The 16,668-nt window shown below is 39.2% G+C and overlaps 1 protein-coding gene across 2 annotated transcripts in view; it reads left to right on the top strand.

Annotated features, from left to right (window-relative positions):
* The window catches only part of LOC122556645 (A disintegrin and metalloproteinase with thrombospondin motifs 2-like), a 377,553-nt gene that overhangs the window by 348,714 nt on the left and 12,171 nt on the right, over positions 1–16,668 (top strand). For both annotated transcript variants that reach the window (XM_087995344.1, XM_043703613.2), the window contains exons 14-18: positions 3,106–3,229; positions 4,955–5,035; positions 5,380–5,543; positions 6,535–6,694; positions 10,970–11,102. In XM_087995344.1, coding sequence (XP_087851470.1) covers positions 3,106–3,229; positions 4,955–5,035; positions 5,380–5,543; positions 6,535–6,694; positions 10,970–11,102 — 662 coding nt within the window. The remainder of the gene's footprint in view (positions 1–3,105; positions 3,230–4,954; positions 5,036–5,379; positions 5,544–6,534; positions 6,695–10,969; positions 11,103–16,668) is intronic.

Raw genomic sequence — 16,668 nt, 5'->3', positions numbered from 1 at the left:
CTCTTTAAACTCACACATCTGAGAAGAAGTGCATATCACTCTACTAAAGGCCATTTTTGCTCCTTCACAACCAGACAGACCCAGACCCAGAAAATAACACCATCTTATTCCTCTACAAACACTGTCCCAGGTTAAATTAATAGTTATGGCTTATATTTTAAGTTTAATCAAGACACATATCTCCAAAAACGTACAGACCCAGAAAATAACACCGTCTTATTCCTCTACAAACATTGTCCCAGGTTAAATTAATAGTTATGGCTTATATTTTAAGTTTAATCAAGACACATATCTCCAAAAACATATAATCAAGAAGAACTCACTCTACTCACTACTGCAAACTTTCTGTAAGTCACACTTAAAACAACAATACACTTATCTGCTTCTGTGCTGTGAACTTCGCCCAACAGTTCCTCCAAGATAAGTTGTGAATGTCACTGTTTGTTAATTTACCCAGATGCACTCCAATGTCCAGCAATACATGAATTCAAAGAGCAAAGGCAGTGTCAGTTTCTTTCTTTCTTTCTTTCTCTCTCTCCTGCACTGACCTCACCATGTGCTTCCTTTGTTCTTCTCCCTTTTAAAACTGCTGTTGTTTTGATTTTTTATTCCAAAGTTTCAAAACAATGCAACAGCATATAAAATAGTAATTGCTGCTCCTGGAATTCGAGGAAATCACTTCCAGCACCTAAAATAACTCAAAAAAGGAGCAGCTGTTACAGCCAGAAATTTTTCCCGTTCTCCATCTTGGGTTACCCAGAATCCAATGCCCTTGTTGTCAATGTTAAAAATCACAAGACACCAGGTTGTAATCCAACAGGTTTATTTGGGAGTACAAGCTTTTGGAGTGATACTCCTTTGTCAGGTAGCTAATGGACTAGAATCATAGGACACAGAACTTATAGCAAAAGATCATAGTATCTTACACTGATTCGATATATTGAACAAACCTAGATTGCTGTTAAATTTTTCATCTTTTAGAATGGGTTAAAATTTTTGTTTCATTAGTATGTAAATCCCAGAACTTCTTTCATGAGATAACTTATTGTTTTATTTAAAAAAGTGACATCTCAGCTCAGACAATGCATTAAAGGTATGAGGTTAGAGTCTGTATGTATTTCAATCTTGAGTCAGACTAGTTCTATTTCCAAAGCAAGAACTTATAAAATGTCACATGGATTATAAAAAAAACAACTGCCTACAGATTGTGTGCTTTATGAACAAAATAGAATGTATCTGCAAATATAATGCCACAAATGCAAATTCACCCCATAGACTTATGTGTGTGTGTGTGCGCTCATGCATGTGGGGGTGGGGGAGAGGGGGGATGAGAAAAAGAGAGTGAGAGTGTGTGTGTGTGTGTGTTTGATAGAGTGTGTGCGTGAGTGTGATGGACTGTGTGTGTGTGTGAGAGAGAGAGAGAATCTTTTTGCTATAAATTCTGTGTCCTATCATCCTACTCCACTAGCTAGCTGGTGAAGCAGCAACACTCTGAAAGCTTGTACTTCCAAATAAACCTGTTGAACTATAGCCTGGTGTTGTGTGATTTTAAACTTTGTCCACCCCAGTCCAACACCATCACCTTCACACCTTGGTGTCAATAATTAATTTTATGAAGGGGTCTTACACATGCATTAGGCTTATTTTTATATATAACCATATCTAGCACTAATTAACATGGTTAAAGGGACTGTTGCCTTTTAATACAGTTTTGATTTCTGTTTTAGGCATATACCTGCATTGTTTACTCAGATTGGGCATCTAACTACCTGGTATACTTTACACAGTATTACACACTAGACAGAAGCATAACACAAACCTTTGCCTACCTCATGATGCCCCATTTTAGGTTGATGGTTCATGATTTGTGCACGCTTACTTCTAAAGGAGAGGTAGCTAGAGGATATAAGGAGGAAAAGCACACAATGATACCCATTTCATTTTGATTTTTTTGTGTACTAATTTACTTATTTTAACAACTTGAACCACATTGCAAAGAGGTGATAGCATGTTAAGACTAGACAAAGCCACAATAGGTCACTTTGTCAATTCCAGAAAAGGTCTGAGAACAAGCTTGCATTTCAAAATATATTCAAAGAACATTTTTTCCAAATCTCCTTATTTTCTGATAGATTGTGTTCATTCAACTCCATTGAAATGTTCTTGTTTTATTTTTATAATGGAAATACTGGCTTAATGCTGTCACATACAAATGCAAAATGGCTGGTGTACAATTGCAATCGCTAACTCTTTTTATCAATAAGGCTATAAAATGGACTAGTTAAGTTCTTGTTGCAGTATGCCTATGAAATACTTTTACATTTTTTCTTAAGGATTTGGAAATGTAGAGATGAACTAATCTCAATTGAGCCTTGATTTCACAATTAAACAAAGCACAAAATAAGGAATTGCTGATATTTCCTTTGGTAAATTAACGTCTCAAGGTTTGATAGTGACTAACAACTGAAAGATGATTGAATAATAGGAATACTAATAGTAATACTGCTAAAATATTGATGCTTGAAGCTTCAACACATTTTTTTGTGTGCCTTCAGTTTGCTCCCTGGAACCGTCTGCACATATTTGATTGGCAAATTGTCCAATTTTCTGAGACAGTGATTTTATCGTTAAAGTTGGGGAATCTGTGTAGACTGTATCCACTAACTGGCGGAGAATTTGGACATGTGATTACTTTTGACTTGTCCCTGACAAATTTTAAAATTATATAACTGTTTATAAAGGTAATAGTACACATGTCATGTTTTACGGATATGTTTGAATATATCTGGAAAATATTCACTTATACTGGATAACAGGATATATCTGAGGATATTCATCTACCCTATGTTTAAGGCTACATTGTGTAAAATAGGAGAATCCTGCGAGTGACATAGGAGTCCATGAATATGGAGTTCATTAGGAAGTGATTACCTAGTTTTCGCATCTTCTATTGTTGGACTAACACTGTGTAACAATATCTCAGTGGAGTATGTCTTTGACATTAATGGTTTTCTTAAATACTAATGCTTATCTTCAACAAGATCCTATTAATGATACTCATAAATTTCCTAAAATGTGAAATTTACTTTTCTTTTGATTTTTCAGAAAGTGGGCTGTGACAAAGTACTGGGCTCTGTTAAAAAGGAGGACAAATGTGGGGTGTGCGGTGGTGACAATTCCCACTGCAAAGTGATCAAAGGGACATTTTCCAGAGCACCAAAAAAAGCAGGTTTGAATGTTTGTTTATTATTTATACCTTCAAAAATTGCAATCATAATAATGGAACGTAGTGTCTCTATCACCTAGTGAATAAAGACAGCATTCATTAATTTCAGAGCAAATCGGGTAATTAGTGATAGGTTATTTGATTGAGTACAAAGCTGCCTCAGCTCAGGATGGGAACAGCAGCCAAACTTCCCATTCCTGATTTCCATTCAGAGCCTTCACCCACTGAATTTGCTGTTGAAAGAGGAGAGAGTCTCTGTGTGGACTTATTGGGCCAAAGGGCCTGTTTCCACACTGTAGGGATTCTATGATATAACAAAAGAAATTGCAGATGCTAGAATCCAAATGGTCCACTTAGCTTCTTTCTTTCATCTCATGGTCTTTGTGCCATTATTGTAAATATTTGCTTTCTCTTTGTCCTCTGGGATCTTGAACTTTGCTGCCAGAGTTCCTAGTTGCCTCCATAGAACCTTCTTGCTCGAAGATCTGTCATTTAAAAAAAAATAGCTAACTTTGACTGTTTTCATTCCTTGTACTGCTACCCTTGCACCTCTTACCAGCCCTGAAGAGTGCTACTTTCACTCTACTTTCATGATTGCTCCTGACTTTTTGTCAGGTTTCGCATTTCAGTTTCTGACCGACTGGCTTCCTAAAGATGTCATGTTTTTAAAATGGGAAACTCATTTATCCTCTGAAAATGTTTCTTTTTAGTTGAATTGTTTCCCTCCACCATTGTTACCTTCAGGTATTTCAGCAGTGAGGCACACTGCTGATCACCATGCCATGTTGGACTGTGAGCATCAACCACTAGTGCCTTGTGGCTGGGCTATTTCATTGTCATCAGCTTTTTTTTTCATGCTGCATCTGAGGGCCAGTCTAATTATCACTGATAGAGAATAAACCACTGGGGAGTCTTCACAAGAACAGGCAAAGGCCTTAATTTATTATTGCACAACAGCAAGGCACAATTACAACTGTCAGAGATTATAACTCTGTCTCCATTAGGATCTCATGCAAGACTAATTGATTCTTCACCTAAAGATTATATGAAATCATCAGTTTGGGTGGAGCTAAGGCAACTTTAACGTGAACTCTTTCAGAACCATCATTTTAAACAACAACCTTATTGAAGCCGAAGGGAAATTTTAAGGATAATTTTTCATCCATATCTTGGAAGAACATTAATCCAAGTAATTGGCAATTAATTTACCACCTCATATCAACACAAAGCCAGTTTAATTAATAAAACAGAAACTACTTGAGAAATTCACCATGTCTGTTGGCAGTAGTGGAAAGAGAAACCGAGTTAATGTTTGGAGTCCAGTATGACCTTCTTCTGACCTGCTAAGTTTCTCTAGCAAAGTCTAGATTAGAGTGGTGCTGGAAAAGCACAGCAGCTCAGGTAGCATCCAAGGAGCAGGAAAATCTCTCCACTCCGGAGGCTCCCTGCCTTCGTTCCTGATGAAGGGCTTTTGCCTGAAACCTTGATTTTCCTGCTCCTTGGATGCTGCCTGAGCTGCTGTGCTTTTCCAGTACCACTCTAATCTAGACTCTGATCTCCAGCATCTGCGGTCCTCACTTTTGCCAAGTTTCTCTAGCAGCCTTTTCTTTAGTTTCAAATTTTCAGTATTTAAAGTATTTTGCTTTGATTTAGTATCCACTTCAGTTAAAATGTGTTCCATACTTAATAACATCATAATTTTGTCACCAATTGTCTCTGTTCTGAAAGGCTACCTGAAGATGTTTGAAATTCCGGCTGGAGCTAGACATCTCTCTGTTCAAGAATTAAGTGCATCTCCTCATTTCATTGGTAAGTCTTCCCTGAAACGAATCTTGAAGTGATGATTTGAATTGACCTCATCATTTAAACATAATTCTCACAAGCTATATATGTAGTGGGTCTTTGTAAAATATATGAACTTAAATTCAAACGTTTCGCTGTTCACAACATCAAGACATACTTTTCTTTAGGGTGCAAAGTGTACGAGGGAGATATTTACAGTGTGTCTTGTGTTTAATGTTTCAAATGTGTTTTTAGTGAAAGTTGGCTTTAAAATTTAACTGCTGTTCAAAAGTTACAGCTTTGTAGTTTGAAGCAAACTTAACTGTAATGTTTACTGAACACGGACTGTGAGATTTCTTTTATTTACCAAGTAATCAAGAACCAAGCTACAGGGAATTTCATTTTGAATGGAGAAGATGATCTGCCTGATACTAAAACTTTCATTGATATGGGATTATTGTGGGAATATACCAATAATGATGACAAGGAATCTCTACAAACCATTGGACCCCTCCGTGAAGGAATAATAGTGTTGGTAAGATTACGCTCTAGTTACTACCAGTATGAACACAAATTAAACTTGTATGCATCAACACTATGAAGTTTCTCATGGCATTTGATTAGAGAGTGCTAATGTGGATTTTGAACAGGAATTGAAAGAAAATCAAGGAAAGATGATAAACGCCAAGATTGAAGAGCGAGCTTTTGAGCATGTTTTTGCAGCTAATGCTGCTATTGCTTAGATTGCTGCAAACAGAATTATTACATTCTGTGGACGGCTATAAAAAAAGAAAGTGGGACATGACAGAATTCGAATAGTTTTGATTTGTGCATATTCCTTTCAAATCATTATCACACCTTTGCCAACTGATGATTCATGAAGAAGTATGATCCTGTCTTCTTCTGGTCCTAATATTGCTTTGGCTCTGATTGAATTTTTGGCTGATTTCTTCATGGATGCATTCTCCTGTATCAGAGGTTTTAGGCCTTGTGCTTTTGTGATTATACAGAGAGAATTAATTGATGAAACTGATTGCCAGGAAGGCTATTTTTGGTCAAGTGACTGAGTCATTTTAAAGCAGTTAAAGTTTGCAACGGTGAAATTATTTGATCATCCTTTCTGGAAGGAATAATTCAAATAGACTAAAATGTCTTCTTTGGCTGAACCATTCTTATGCTGTTTATGAAGTTCTTGTTCATTTATGTACAGTTGCAGTGATATTTCATTATTAATATTTGCCCATCAGTGCTAAACTTTCAGAAACTTCATGAGAGCCTGTCCTTCCTTAGAGAGATCTCAACTGCACTCAGCCTGTTCCTTGTTCCGACCAGGAACCAAGCAGAGTTTATGTTGTGTGTTGGCGTTCCAATGCATAATTCCTCCATGCCTTTGTCAATTCATTTTCTCATGTATTTTTTCCTTGTGTTTGTCTACTGCCTGTTACATTGTAAGTGTGAATATTGAAGCAATAGACTTAATGAATATTTTATCATAATATTTATTTGTGCCTTTTGCTAAACAACAGATGATGCCAAATGATGATACCAAATGCTCCCTGAGTTATAAGTACACAATTCATGAAGACCACTTGGCCACTATGACAAATGAAGTTTTACAGGAAGATATGGCTACGTTTGAGTGGGCTTTGAAAAGGTGGTCTCAGTGCTCCAAACAATGTGGAGGAGGTAATTTTTAAATAGAGCTCTAATCAGTGCTTAGCTTCTGTGATTTGAAAATTGGTGAAGATAAATAAGTCATAAAAGTGCTTACTTACATAAATATTAGAAGAGAGCTGCAGATCGGTGCCTAATCCCAATTAATTTTGGTTGCCATCAGTGAGCACATAGTTTAAAAAGGTGAAGTAGCCATAACCCTAGCAGACTATGGGGCATCTCTTTCATTAGAGAGAGAGAGAGAGAACTGGTGGTGATTTAACCTGAGGGTCACCATGACACAGGTGACAGGAGGAGTTGAGGACAGAGTCCTTGATGGTTAATTCCCTTTTCACACAAACCTGTCCCTGTTTTAGAAAACATACTAATTTACTGAAATCTTAACAAAGAAGTGGCATCAACCTAAGAAACAACAATGGCAAAACCAGCTGCGGCAATGCTGAAAAGTCTTCCTTGTTAACATATGTGGCCTAGTGCAAAAATTGGGAGAGTGTCTAACAGAATAATCAAGCAACAACCTGCCATAGTCATACTTTACAGACGATGTCCCAGACGTCACCTTGGCCATCCCTAGATATGTCCTGTCCTCCCGGCAGGACAGACCTAGCAGAGGTAGTGGTATACAGTCAGGACGGAGTTGCCCTCAAAGTCCATAATATCAATTCCAAATGTCATGAAGTCTCATGGCACTAGGTTAAACATGGGCAAAGAAACCCGATACTGTTGCTTACCCGATACTGTTCTCCCTTGGCTGATGAATGAGTACTTCTCCATGTTGACCAACACTTGGAAGGAGCACTGAAAAGGAACAAAATGTACTCTGGATGAGGGATTTTAATGTCCACTACCAAGAGTGGCTTGGCAGCAGTACTACTGGTCGAGCTGGTCGGGTTCAAAAACACATAGCTCCTAGATTGGGTCTGCAGCAGGTAATGCGAGAAGCAACAAGAGGGAAAAATGTACTTGATGTCATCCTTACCCTTACCAATCAGCTGGCTGCAAATGTATCTGTCCATGACATCACACAGTCCTTGGAGAGATAATGTTCGGTCTTCACTTTGAGAATAACCTCTATCATGTTGTGTGGCATTATCACCATGCTAAATGGGACAAAATTGAAACCGATCCAGCAACTCAGGTTTGGCCATCTGAGTCATTGTGGACCATCAACAGTAGTAGCATTGTACTCCAGCACAATCTGCAATCACATAGCCTGGCATATTCCCCACTTAACCATTACCATCAAGCCAGGGGGTTAGTCCAGGTTTATAAGACTGTGCAGGACAGTGTGCCAGGAGCATCACTAGACATACCTAAAAATGAGGGTATCATCCTGGTGAAGCTACCAGACAGGGCTACTTGCATGCCAGACAGGAAAAGCAGCAAGAAATAGACACAGTTACACGATCCCACAACCAACAGATCAGATCTAAACTCTGTAGTCCTGCAGCCACTTCCAGTGAATAGTGGTGGACAATTAAACAACTCACTGGAGGAGGAGGCTCCACGGTTAACCCCATCCAGTACATAAGTGCAAAAGATAAGGCTGAAGCATTCACAACAATCTTCAATCAGAGACCATCTTGGCCTCCTCCAGTGCTCCCCAGCATCTCAGATGTCAGTCTTCAGCCAGGCAATGACTCATTCCCAATAAGAGAGAACCTAACCACTGTCACTGACATTCAATGCCATTTCCACCACTGAATCCCCCACTATCAATGTCCTGGGATTACTACTGACCAGAAACTCAACTTTATAGTAACTCTCCTCCTGACTACCCAAAGCCTGTCTGCCATCTACAAGTCACAAGTCAGGAGTGTGATGGAATACTTCCCACTTGCCTGAATGGGTACAGCTCCAACAACACTCAAGAAGGTTAACATCATCCAGGCCAAAGCAATCCGCTTGGTTGGCACTGCATCCACTACAGCACATGAACTGCAGTGGCTCAAGTAAGTAGCAGACCACCATTTTCTTAAGGGCAACTAGAAATGTGCAAAAAGTGCTGGCCAGCCAGCGACACCCGTGTCCTATGAGTGAATTTTAAAAACTTGCACTGAGTCAAAATGTCCCTTTTTTCCCAATGGTTATGATACTAGGCTAGTAATAGACAGAAAATGATTTCAAATTCCATCATTACATTTGAATGTAGTTTAAAAACTCAATGTATATGTTTCATCTAAAAATGCATGTGACCAAAATATATAGTGGGGACAACTTGACAATCATGAAGCTTAGGAAGAATGGGTTTAATGGAAGAATCTGATTTGCATTTTTATTACCAATGCAAGAAAGTTAAAATTCTGGTTAGGCCACAAGTAGAGTTCTAGTCATCAAACATTCAGAAGAATTTGAGGGTCTATGAGAGAGCGCAGAGGGGTTAGAACAGAACAATCCCAGGGATGAGGCTTTTAACTACAAGGTTAAGTTGGTTCATGGACATTTAAGGAAGATTTGGAGATGTACAAGATTATATGACAGGTTTAGTTAGAGAAAAGTAGTTTCTAATGGTATAAAATTGAAGGACCCCCCAGCCTCACCATTGGTCTGTTTTCAATCACTCTTGATCTCCCTTCTATCAATCTTGACCTGTTCTTGATAGATATTAACCTTCTCTTTGACTTCCATGAGGTCTGACACCACCAAACCTCACTCTCTCAATAGCCATGCCCCAGTATCAGTGCATAGTCACCAACCAAGACCTTTTTCCCATCTCCAGAGCAAGTTCCTATACAAGAAAAGCAGCTCCTAGTTACCCAATATCCATCTGGAAAGTTATCTTACCTGGTGAATGTCATCTTTCATCAGTTGTGAATCTGAAGGTGTGTGTTTTTGTTATTGATTGCTGACTTCATTATGAGGGGATAATTTATTCTTTCATAGGTAACTAACTTATTGTTTATACAATGGTTTTAATAGGTGTACATAACCTGATAATGCATTTAGAATAAGTTCCTGCCATTTGCTGTTGGGAACTAGGATCTGCCTTAATCTATTGCCAACTTAATTCCCAACTTTCATGCCATTGTCTGGAGCCCTCCCACATAATGATGTATTTCTGCTGTTTGCCCAGGGGCTACACTAGATTCTACCTCAAGACACTACGGGCTAAACCATATTTCTGGGGGATAAGTCCAAGTTGTGTTGAGCTTTGTAGAGGTATTTCACCCTGAGGCCTAATGAGTTCTCTCACCATATTGTACTATATTGAACTCTAACTAACAACATCATCCCAATAGCCTCTGTCATGTCCGATCTGACCACATCATTCAACACGCTGTACCCAGAACAACAAGCCACTCAGTTGATGTCTGTTGTAAGACTGGCATCTGTTGTGCCCATGCCATTTCTGAAAGCCACTGAGCCCTTGGACAAGTGACCTCAGTGTCCTCATCCTCCTCGGAAGACTGATGCTGTTCCTCATTTCCTTAAAGTCAACCATTTTGCCTCATTGCCTTCTCCAACTGTGCAGAACATATGGCTTCACTGGACTTCTCATCTGATTCTGCCATAAATCTTGCCATAACTTACATCATTTAGGTCCCCATAAGATTCCCATGACTTCGCTCATTGATGTTTCAGCAATGAATGGTGGATGATTATTCAACGTCTGTCGTGTCACAAACAGACAATTGTTCATAATTAACAAAAAAAAAACACTATTAGTTGGAAAGGAGATGTGGTTTTGCTACAATATCAAAACTAACATTGGATTAATTTTTGTTTATTAGTGATTTTTTGACCTTTTGAAAGGGACCATGACGTTTAGTATATAGAATGTAAGGCAGCCTTATCAGGGCCATTGAATACATAAATAATTTAAAGTGCTGCAAATAGAAAAGAATTGTTGCATAACTTTATAAACAGTGGCTTATTTTATGCGGGGAGAACTTTAATAATTTGAATTGCATAATAGCTTAGCAGCAAAAAACATTAACTATAGCCCCTTCAAATCCGGATCTGAAATTCAAATGAATATGACTTTTCATTATTATGTGGACCATAAGATTATGAAATGCCCGTGAACTTGAATACACTTGATCATAGTAATATTCACTTATTGTCATAATCCTCCTATGTCAAGACAAAATAATATTCTAATATTTGATCAATAATTATTAAATCTTAACAATAGCTAATTTCATAGATGCTAAAATTATACTTGTAATGTCACTTAAGTTGTTTGATGTTCAATATTTGATGCAAACAACAAGAAAATTCTAGGAACATTCTATGTAAATAAAGTATTTAAGACCTACTCTGACAGGGATGATTGATTTTGTTAAGGTAATCAGTTTACAAGATATGGTTGTCGTAGGAAGGCTGATGCCAAGATGATTCCTCGCAGCTACTGTGATGCAAGTAAAAAACCGAAACCCATCCGTCGAATGTGCAACTTACATGCGTGCTCTCAGCCTATGTAAGTGAACAAGAAAGTGCAGTAGGTTATTCTGTTTATTAACTACACGCTTTCCAGCAGCAACGTTATGTGAAAACATTAGTGAAATGAACATTAACTCTACAAAAAATGTTTGGGTTAGGTGATCTTAGAATATCTTAGAAACATAGAATGTTCTTAAGGATACAGACAGAGTATATGCGGAAAGGCTGTTTTCCCTGCTGGTGGGTCTCAGAACTCAGAGACAGCCTCAGAATGAAAGGTAGGTGATTTATGACGAGGATGAGGAGAAATCTCTTCATTCAGAGGGTGATGAATGCTTGATCCTTATCCCAAAGACTGGTGGAAGCTCACTCATTAGGCAGTTCAAGACACAAATTGGTAGATGTCTAGTCACTAATGACGTTAAAGGATATGAAACCACATGGAAGTATGGCATTGAGGTGTATGATCAGCCAGGGGCTGGAATGTCAGAACTGGCTCAAAGGGCTGAAGAGCGTACTCCTGCACCTATGTTACTATGTGAATAACTTAAATATTTTAACCAGGTTGGGGTATTTCTTGAGCCATTTCTAAATAATTGTGGATTAATTGATCCATTATAGCTTGCTGTGATTCAAACTCCATTATAATTGTATCGAACTGGCTGATCTTTAAAATCTTTAATAATAAGAACAAAGTTCTGGAGAAACTCAGCAGGCCTGGCAGCATCTGTGGAGAGACAGCAGAGTTAATGTTTCATGTCCCAAATGACTGTTCTTCAGCACATCCAGGTAGAGAATCCAGAGTCCAGGAAGATGATTCTGAAGAAGGGTTATATTGGACTTGAAACATTAAATCTGTTAGTCTCTCCACAAGTGTTCCTGAAGAAGGGCTTATGCCCGAAACGTCGATTCTCCTGTTCCCTGGATGCTGCCTGACCTGCTGCGCTTTTCCAGCAATACATTTCCAGCTCTCCACAAGTGTTACCCAGCACTTGCTATTTTTGTTTCAGGTTTCCAGTATCTATAGTATTTGCATTTGTTCAGATGGTCTTTATTAACATTTGTTTATTAATTCCTTTGGTTCGTACAGTCTGTTCTGCTATTGAGCAGAAGTTGTGTTCTTGTGTGACCTCGTGTTGTAGAAAATTGCACAATAGAAGTAATAGGGCCGACGGGAAAAACATGGTTTGGGGCAGACCACTAACTATTTCAGTAAAATTCAAAACAAAAATAGTGTTAGCATAACACAAAAGATAGCACAATCTAAGTAAATGTTAAAATCATATATTTTAATGAAAAATACAATAATGTTAACACTTTAAGGGGTTTCTGAGTTTGCTGAGTTACAGAACTGTATTAAGTTAGGGGCTGAGGGTCATCATCAGTATTATCATTACTTTCAGGTGCAGTGCTGGGTGCAGGGTTATGACAAAAGAAAATATTTAATCCAGAAGTGGATGGCTTTGGTTCATCATCCTCAGATTGTTTCTTGGGAGTTGGCTTAAAAAAGGCATTTAGTATTTGCTGCTTTGTCTTCTTTCTTCTTTCATGAGGAAGCTGTTCACAGGGTACCAGATAAGACTTTATGTCACAAACTGCTATCCTGCTGCATTCTGTAGTCAGTCTTCGAAGAGCTTCAACTACTTCTCAGCTTCTCTCAGGATAGGCCTCCACAATGATGTCTATAGCATTCTTTATGTTAAAGCTCTTCCAAAATTGAAGAACACTGTCCTCATTATCCCTCTCAACTTCCTGAATGTGTGCCATAAATAATAAGGTTTAAAAGCTGCTATTGCACCCTAGTCCATGAGTTGAATGAGAGAGATTGTGTTCAGAGGTGCAAATAGCACTTTGATGCTTTCAGAAAGCTCACCAATGGTGGGAGGATGGCTTGGTGCATTGTCCAGAATGAGGAGAATCTTGAAATCCAGATCTTTTCTTCTGCAGTAGTTTCTGAAAACATCCTCAAAAACATGAAACAATAAGGTCAGTTAAAATTTGCCCCGTCATCCAATCTCTTTTGCTTGACCTAAAGTAAACACCTAGAGTGGGCTTAAGGAAACCGGGGATGGAATCATGTCATAGCCCAGGGGAGTTTGCATTTTAAAAAATATTGTTCCCTAATTCACCAATTGCGTTACAGCCTAATCGCGTTGATGAAATGCACATTATAGGAGAACGACCTGTACTTTTTTCTTGTCACTCACTTGGGCTAAAGCAAGCTGCTTGCAAATTTGGAATTTCTTTTCATCCTAAATTAACTTTCTGATCCCAGATCCTCTCCATCACAATGACCATCTACTCCACGTTTTGCCTTTCTCCACTCCACTTCAACCTATCTTTTTCTTGCTTTCGTTTCCCTCAGAATTGATTGGATATGTTTCTAACCATTCTCCACTCAGATGGAACTGCACTCGTTTGGCCTTTTTTTTCTTATATTGCAACCCTCCTTATCTACTTCGCTGCAGCCAAAGAATCACCTGCAATAGCTTCTCTTCCAGCCTCAGATCATTGCTTCTAGTGTTCCTGCAAGGAATTTATTCTTGATCCTTTCTTATTCTTAATTCTTCTTGTTTCCGTATGGCAGCAGAATTAGAAAACACAGCCATTTTCCACATGTACATTGATGACACCTAGCTCTACCTCATTGTGCTCTCTAGCCTCTCTCGACTCCTTTGATGTTTCTAAATTTTCATTGACATGTCCCCTTCTCAAAGTTTTGTATTAAATGTGAACTTTCCTCCAAGTATACATTTGGAAACCATTTTCTTCATATCATGCCACAAAATCAGCCCTACTCCCATTGATTCCTTTCACCTCCGTCGCAAATCAGACCATTTGCAAACTCATTTGGAGAGCCGGTGATGACAAGATTGGTCTTTAACCATTAGCATTCTATGCTTTTCATCATTGCTAACTTTGTCTATTTCCAGTTTCATATTATCACCGAACCCCATTCCCATTGTTTATCTTCTCCTGAAACCCATATCCATAGGCTTATTAGCTCTAGAGTTAACTAGTTCAGTGAACTTCCCACCAGTTTCCCATATTCTATCATGAGTAAACATGAGATCATTCAATACTCTGTTCCCCATTTCCTAACTTGTTTCAGGTCCAACCACCTTAACCCTCTGTGTTTGCTAACTAATATTTGTGTCCAAATTAAGCAGTGCCCCAAACTTTAAATTCTGATTTTTGGTTTCAGATTTATTATGGGTTTTTCCATCTCTAGGTCAGTGAACCACTTGAACCTTCCTATTTCCATGATTTCCTTCAGCTCCTAACCCTCTGAAATATCTGTGCTCCTTTAATTCCACCCTGTTGGGCATTTCCAATTTTAATGACTCCTCAGTTGGTGGCTGCTTCTTCTATTTAGCTGCCTGGGCCTAAACTCATAACACTCCTGTGAAATGCTTTGGGACATTTTATTGTGTCAAAATCACTAAGAAAGTACAAGTTGTTGTTACAACAGGCTGATGTTGACTATTCCAGTCCTCTCTTGACTCCTCTTTGTTTCAACTGATAACTTACATAGGAAGCCAACAACATGAGAAAGCAGAGGAGTAGGCCATTCAGCTCTTCATTGCCCCTCTGTCATGGTTGATTCTGTGGGCAGTCTCTTCTGTTTGTGATGGTAGAAAGCTTGGATACAGAAAGATTGTTTAATTAGACTGGGTGATGAAACGCCAGAAAGCCTGCTGTCCTCTAACCACTGCCTGCATGACATCCTGGAGAAGGTGCCATGGTCAAGCTTCCTGCCAATGCTAACTGAAGGCCTTAAACATGCACCACAAGTGTCTCGCCCCACCATTGCTGGAATTGACCCATCTGTGAGTAGTACTTTTACAAGCACTATGTGGGTGGGTGTGTCCTGGGGGAGGGTCCACTTGGCCTGTAACAAAGGCAACCAAGAGACTGGATGTAGGATTTTAGAGCTGTTGAAGCCTTTGCTTCTGACCTCCCTATTCCCTCCCCATGCGACCTCTAACCTTAGAATCCCCGCTTGTCACATATCCCCTCCCCACCAACCACCCACTCACCTTATCCGTGGGCCTTCTGTTAAATGACAGCAGCCACAACCTCCTCAGTGGCACAGCTGAGCTCAGGACCAGCAGCTCTTGTTGGGCTGGCCATCCACCCCACGTTCTTAATTCTGGGCAAAGGCCCAAGGTTGGCCTTGTCACTGCCTGATTGGCGTATGGTTTGGCAGCCTTGTCTGCCAGAAGCAATGTTGCTCTCTCACTAGCTTTCTGGCTGACAGCTGAAACCCCTACCACCTCAACAAGAGACCCCTCGCTATCTCAACCCTATCTTCCTACTTTATCTCCATATCCATTCATTCTCTTAAGTATCCAAATATCTGTCTTTCTTTGATTAGGGTGTACACTTGGGTAGATAATTCAGAAAGGTTCATAGTCTTTTGATTGAAGATATTTCTCCCCAGTTCAGCTCAAAATTGCCAATTCCATATTTTGCATCCACAACCTCTAGTTCTAGATCCCAGTGACAGGAACATCCTTCCAACATCTACAATGACAAGCTCTTCAAAAATGTTATGTTTCAATCAGTTGTGTTTCATTCTCCAAAGTTCTGGGGAATGTTGACTCCGTATAATCATTCCCTATTCATGGGATAATTCCCTCCTGTCTTCAGTGAACTGGACTGTATGGTTTTTTAACTTTACTGAGAAGTTTTTAATGTTTGTTTGCTTGGATTCAGTAGCTATTTCACTGTCCAGTGTCTTAACTTTTCTAGAAGCCACTGGTGAACTCCTGCTTCTTTAGAAATGACCCTGCAAAAGCATTCAGTCAATATGTAATGACCCATGATCCAGGAAATGTAAACCAGGTTATAATGGGATTGGTGAAATTCTTGCTCTGATCCTATAGCGGCAAGAATAGGAATACTGTCCTCCATCAATCATACCAATACCACAACATGCTCTTATTCACCCTGACTAACAGCACAGAAAGAGACTTGTTCGACTAGCTTCAGGAGAATCCACCATGTTTCACAGCCAACTAATCACTTTTGGATCTGTGGCTACTGTATCCCTGGAGGGAAAACACAGATGCCACTTTGTGAGTAGATGGTCTCCCAAACAGCACTTTGCAAAAGGCCAGGTAATTCGTTTTAGTGATGGAGGTCAGAATTGTTTCACAGACCAATATCCATATGTTGAATTAGGTAGCAACAAAACTTTCAGAGATTTTCAAGTGTTTTAACTCCAATAACAGTTTCCATCTTTCCCTTCTGGACCCTTTCCCTATCCAGAAACCAATTCCCCACTGGAGAAGGACCAAGTTTTTTTTTAATACCCAACCATCAAATAAATCAATCACCTCAGAACTCAGCTCTTGTTGTCTTAAGCAAACTGTTCCAACATGTTATGATACAGTTCCATGGCAGGTGGAATTTAAATCTGGTCCAGTGGAGGGACACTCCCATTAAACCACAAGACTCTTAAGAATGCAGTTTTCTTTATTTTTGAAACCCATAATCAATTTAACCCAATTAAATGCACTGCCCAGGAAGAGAACTAAATCCAACCAGTACAGTAGGAGGAAATAATGCACTCTACCCACACCCAGTGTGCCCACCTC

This window comes from Chiloscyllium plagiosum, unplaced genomic scaffold, assembly GCF_037043375.1.
Source record: "Chiloscyllium plagiosum isolate Xiang-an unplaced genomic scaffold, Cpla_swu_hap1 HiC_scaffold_16, whole genome shotgun sequence".
In the NCBI taxonomy this organism is placed as follows: Eukaryota; Metazoa; Chordata; class Chondrichthyes; order Orectolobiformes; family Hemiscylliidae; genus Chiloscyllium; species Chiloscyllium plagiosum.
Note: the sequence above shows the minus strand (reverse complement) of the source record. Positions and strands in the feature narration are given on the sequence as shown.